This window comes from Gastrolobium bilobum, unplaced genomic scaffold (assembly GCF_033153095.1).
Source record: "Gastrolobium bilobum isolate Gb01-03AN ecotype WA unplaced genomic scaffold, APGP_CSIRO_Gbil_v1 utg30710, whole genome shotgun sequence".
Taxonomy (NCBI): Eukaryota; Viridiplantae; Streptophyta; class Magnoliopsida; order Fabales; family Fabaceae; genus Gastrolobium; species Gastrolobium bilobum.
Window position 1 is genome coordinate 121,080 of NW_026900031.1, and position 5,894 is coordinate 126,973.

The 5,894-nt window shown below is 34.0% G+C and overlaps 1 protein-coding gene across 2 annotated transcripts; it reads left to right on the forward strand.

The window, feature by feature from the left end:
- The first annotated feature begins 517 nt into the window (after positions 1-517).
- On the forward strand, positions 518-5,213 carry LOC133294936 (coniferyl alcohol acyltransferase-like). 2 transcript variants are annotated; one of them, XM_061493705.1, is made up of 3 exons: positions 518-686; positions 735-981; positions 3,956-5,213. In XM_061493705.1, the coding sequence occupies exons 1-3, from the start codon at positions 523-525 to the stop codon at positions 4,961-4,963; spliced, it is 1,419 nt and encodes a 472-aa protein (XP_061349689.1). In that variant the 5' UTR covers positions 518-522; the 3' UTR covers positions 4,964-5,213. The 2 variants fall into 2 exon arrangements, with proteins under 2 accessions (XP_061349689.1, XP_061349688.1); XM_061493704.1 differs by having other exon boundaries at positions 518-981.
- The last annotated feature ends 681 nt before the right edge of the window (positions 5,214-5,894 follow it).

Consider the following 5,894-nt stretch of genomic DNA (forward strand, 5'->3'; position numbering starts at 1 on the left):
AACCTATTCATTGAGCTAGGGCCAACAAAAATTTAGGTGGGAACTAGCATTAATTTTATCCAAAAATTTAGCCACGATTATTTAATCACATTAAAAAACAAGTAATTTTTAAATTTTAGCTAGGACTAAGGTCCCACCATACCCCTAGGTGGCCTCGCCACTGGACCAAGATGGGACTACGAAAAGAGAAAAAAAAATATAAATCTCATACATTTTTATGTATATATAAGAGATTAAATTATCTCTATAAGTTGTAAGAAACGTTACTCCCGTAATTATACCCGCCCTATAAGAAAAATGAAAAGCAATTAAAAAAAGAAATTTGGGAGAGGATTTGTTGCCACTCGTACATGTACTATATTATATAATAATGACGATTCAAAAAACCCAAAAATAAAACTAGATGAACCAACGCTGACTGTAACGACACGTGTGCAGCTCTTTCTCTCTCTGCTTAGACCTATAAATCAATAGGCGCCTCAGAATTCATTTCAGCAAAAACCCTTCACTTCTCGTTCTAAAATGGGTGTTGAAAATGGAGAGTTCACAGTGAGTGTGACCAAAGAAGAGGTGGTGGCAGCAGTGCTTCCAATCCAAGAACATTGGTTACCACTTTCTAACCTTGACCTTCTTCTACCTCCTGTGGATGTGGGGGTCTTCTTCTGCTACAAGAACCCAATGTTCATGTCCACTACCTTAGGGAACGGTAGTACTGACACCAACAACATGATGAGCTTTGGATCCATGGTGGGGTCTCTGAAGAAGGGCTTAGCTCAGGCTCTGGTGTCCTACTATGCCTTTGCAGGTGAAGTTGTACCCAACACTGTGGGTGAACCTGAGCTTCTTTGTAATAATCGTGGGGTCGATTTTGTTGAAGCTGTAGCAGATGTTGAGCTAAAGTGCCTTAACTTCTACAACCCAGATGACACCTTTGAAGATAAGCTTGTTCCAAAGAAGAAGCATGGCGTGCTTGCTGTCCAGGTACCAGCAAAAAAATAAAAGATTACATAAACACATAAGTTAATCAATGCATAATGCCGTTATATATATATAGGGTTATGTTTATCTCATTTTACGTGAGATAAACATCTCTCCTACACACACAAAAAAGTTGGGTCCCACCACTTTTTTTTCCTCTCTCTTCTTACATGTGGGTCCCACTTATACTTTTATTTCTACAACATAAGAAAAATATATCTCATATATATATATATATATGGAAAACATTTTCTCTTTTAGAGGAGAAAATTTTTCTCCTATTAATTAATGACTCATAACATAAGTGGGTCTTACTTTGAATTTTTTTTTCTTTCCACTATTTTGACTCACTTATGTTATGAGTCATTAGTAGGAGAAAATTTTTCTCCTTTAAAAGGAGAAAATGTTTTCTTATATATATATATATATAAGGGTTTGATTTTCTCACGAGAATTGAATTCTTATGTTTGTGACTCAACTAGTGGTGGACTCCATATTTATTAAAGAATGAAAAAAAAAAAAATTTTGCATACAAATCAAAAGCTCACAACATAAGAATTAAATTCTCATACAACGTGATAAAATATTTTTCTATATATAAAATTTTGTAAGTTACATTCTCAAATTTGGTTGTTGATTCAATTTATATATAATTATGCTGATTTATTAGACAGGTTTGGAAATCCCAACCGAACCCAACCCATCATTTTGTGACAGGACTTAAACATGCCAAACCCGATGGATTGAATCCGTTTTGTCCCCTATATATTGACAAATTTTTCTATTGAATTACATATATTGTTAGGAAGTTTGAAATTTTTAGCTTGAGGTATGCAAAGGGTCAGTCTTCTCTCATTAAATCATTAGAATTTTCATTTTTTTGTTAAGTCTTTTATTAAATAATTTTTGGATTTTACTAGTTTTATGCTGCTGCAAAATAAAACTTTCTTCCGCTAGCCCATTGTGATTCGCATTTCTACCTTTTTTTTTCTTTTAACACATGCTGGCCCCACATTTGTTTTGTCTCTTGGCATGAGAGGAAAATTTTTGTAGCAATATAAGACTAATAAAACCTATAATTTTTATGATGAAATATTTTATGTCATGTATGATATATACCTTAGTTTTAATTTTGTTCCAATTTTATCCCCAAATAATTATGTGAATACTATTTTTTATCATATTGTCACACGTTCAAGTTCGTTATTAGTGATAACAAATTTAGTATGTTAATGAAAACGTAGCCTAATCAAATTTATTATATAACTGATAATGAACTTAAATATGTGATAGTCAGGTAAAAAAATAATATTTACATGTTATTTTGACAATTTTTTTAAAAAAACTTGGCATATAGTTCACTCTTTGTAATTTTGTATCCTTATCAGTTATAGCAACAAAACAGGACTTACTGTGATAACTTTTCAAAGTAGGCGGAGTGTCTGTTTGGATCCTCTTATTTTTAAGCTAGAAGCTACTTATAAGCATAAGTTAGGCCAAATAGGTTTTGGAAAAAGCTCTTATAACGAAAAGCTCTTTTTTTTAATGAAGAAAAAAGCTGAAAATTAAAAGTTCCTAGGAGGAGCTTTTTTTTAAGCTCTTATCTGTTTTTCTTGAATTGTGTGCTTTTTTTTAAAATGAAGAGTGATAAAGATAGAGAGAGAAATAATTTTCTTGAAATATGTGCTTTTAACTAATTTTTAAGCTAAATTTTTTATGTAATTTTCAAACAACTTTTAACTTCTTTTTTTAAGTTTTTTTTTTTAGCTTTAGCTTATAAGTAGCTTCTAGATTAAAAATAAGAGGATCCAAACAGGCTAGGAGTCACTTTCAGATACATCAATCCCTTTATTTTAATAATGTTTTTTTTAGTAGATCTAGTTCAACAATATTGTGTAAGCGGCAATAATATGGAAAACAAAAAATCTTTATTAACGGCAAGAAGTGACATATTATGGTTTCCTAAGATGAACAATTAATGTTATCAAAGCAGAATTATAAAATGAAGTAACATAAAAACCACTTCAAAAAATTATCAAAAGGAAAAAATAAAAAAATAAAAAAATAAAAATGCTTCGAGAAATACTTAATTTAGAGAGTAAATGCTCTTCTTGATTCTTAAGAAAAAATACGATCCTCATTTTAATCTCTTAAAAAAAATAGTCGCATGATTCTTAAAAAATTTAAAATAAATCTATTGTAGTTCTTTTGAGGGGCTAATATGAGTCTTTTTTGAATTTATAAAAGATCACGATTTCAACTAAATTAATTCATTTTGAATTTTATAAGAATCTCAAAATTAATTTTTTTATAAGAGACTAAAATAGAGAACATATTTTTTGTTAGGAATTTAAAGTGATATTTATTCTAATTTAGAATTGAGTAAATAGGTAGTAGAACGTAACTAGTGCTTGATGATGCAAGATCCCTTTGTAAACTCCGCATGCATACTATTTAAAGAAAGTAGTTGATGGCGGTTGTCCCATCGATCCCAGCAGACAACAGAAACAAAACTATGTGCATTAAATATTTGTGTAACAGCATACATAGTCATATCCATGATCCATCCACAACTATAAAGTATAAGATTAAAATTATTTCCTACCATATAAGAAATAATAATTTCAAAAAATTATAAAGTATTATTATTGTGCCTGCAATTTTTTTAATTCAATTTATAATTTGAAAAGGATAGTACTCTCTCTTTCAATTTATTACATATGACATGGGCCATAAATTTTCAATATTTATATAGGACTCAGCACCCAGTGCTACACTCAATAATTTTTAAAAAAAATATTTACTTAATTAAATTTACATTATTCACTTCTTTTATTTTTTTTAATGTCAAATGAATCTACTTCTTTCCAGTTTTAATAAAAGAGTATATACTAATGAAAATTTAATTAAGGCGACAACATTACATGAACTACTAGTTGAAATTAGTGTGATTGAATTAGAATCTACCCTTATGCAGGCAACTTCACTCAAGTGTGGAGGGATAGTAGTGGCATGCACATTTGATCATCGTATAGCAGATGCCTATTCAGCAAACATGTTCCTCGTATCATGGGCCCATATGGCCCAGCCCACCAAGCCCATAACCATCTCCACCACGGCCACGACCACCTTCCACCACCCATGTTTCCGTCGCTCCCTCCTCAGCCCTCGCCGCCCAGCTTCCATCCACCCTTCCCTCCACCACATGTATGTACCCATCTCCAAGCTCACTCCTCCTCCGGCCACCACCACCGCCACCCCTCTCATCAGCCGCATTTACTACGTCACTGCGGAGCAACTTCGTCGCATGCAGTCACTAGCCGATGAAACCAGCAACGATAGCGCTAAATACACAAAGCTCGAGTCTTTCTCCGCGTTCTTGTGGAAGATGGTTGCTCGTGCAGCTTCAAGAGACATCAATGGCAAAAGGGTCATTGCTAAAATGGGCATCGTGGTTGATGGAAGGAAGAGGCTTGGTAATAGTGGTGGTGGCGATACAGGGAGAGAAGCAATGATGGATTGTTATTTTGGGAATGTTCTTTCCATACCCTTTGGTGGGAAACCGGTGGAGGAGCTGGTGGAGAAGCCGTTGGGGTGGGTGGCGGATGAGGTTCACGAGTTCTTAGCGGTGGCGGCCACGGAGGAGCACTTCTTGGGGCTCATTGATTGGGTGGAAACGCACCGGCCGGTCCCCGGGTTGGCAAGGATTTATTGCGGTGGCGCCGACGAGGGACCAGCTTTTGTGGTGTCTTCCGGGCAAAGGTTCCCGGAGGAGAAGGTGAACTTTGGGTGGGGGAAGGTTGTGTTTGCATCATACCATTTTCCTTGGGGCGGTGAAGCTGGTTATGTGATGCCAATGCCAAGCCCTTTGGGGAATGGTGATTGGGTTGTGTACATGCACCTTGAGAAGGGACAATTGGAGATCATTGAATCTGAGGCTGCTCATGTCTTTAGGCCGTTAACTTGGGATTATCTTAATCAATGATCATTGATATGATGTTGAATTGTATGTGTCTGGTTGAAGGTTTGGGAAGTATACAAAAGGTTATGTATGTACGTGTGTGGTTGATGGTTTGGCTCTCACCACTTTTTTTTATAAAAAAAAATAGGAAAGAAAGAAAGCTAAAATTTCGATCACTCTGTATAGAAACTATTCATCATTCTGCGGCTGAAGAATAGTATTTCCTTTGTTTTAAATGTATGTTTAGCAGTCATTGTAACAAAAGTGTGTTAAGTAGGGGAAATATTTTCAAGACTACCGTCTCACCGAGTTTTCAATACATTCTTTCAATCAAAATTAAAAAAATTAAGAATCAATGCTGCTGCGGTGATATTTCAGAGATAAAAACGCTGTTTCAACACATGTGTTTAATTGTGAATGGAGGGGGGACATGCTACATAGTATTGAAATTATTCTCGGGGGTTATGTTTGTAAAGCATGTAACTTTATAAATTTGAAACGGGTATGTTTAACATTTTAAAAGTACCTAGAATTTATGTGGACCCATACGAGGATAAGAAAGAGAAAGAGAAAATATAAATCTTATATACTTTTATAGACGTAAAAGATAATTATATCTGTTATAACATAAAAAATAATAAACCATTGGATTAATTATCACGATATTATAAAATATGAATGACGTTACCGTTGGCAGTAACGGTATAATTATGAATCACGTTACAGTTGACAATAACAATATAATTATATATGACCTTACAGTTGACAATAATGATGCAATTATCTCTCGTTATCATTTCGTAACCAACACAGTAATTAAGCATTACTCCCTCATGAATTTTGAATGGAACGAGAATCAATATCTACCTGGCTCTTCTATTTTCTCTCTAACTTACTCTTGTAATATGTCATTCCCTTTAATTCTTTACTTTATAACACACGGGTCTTTATTAAT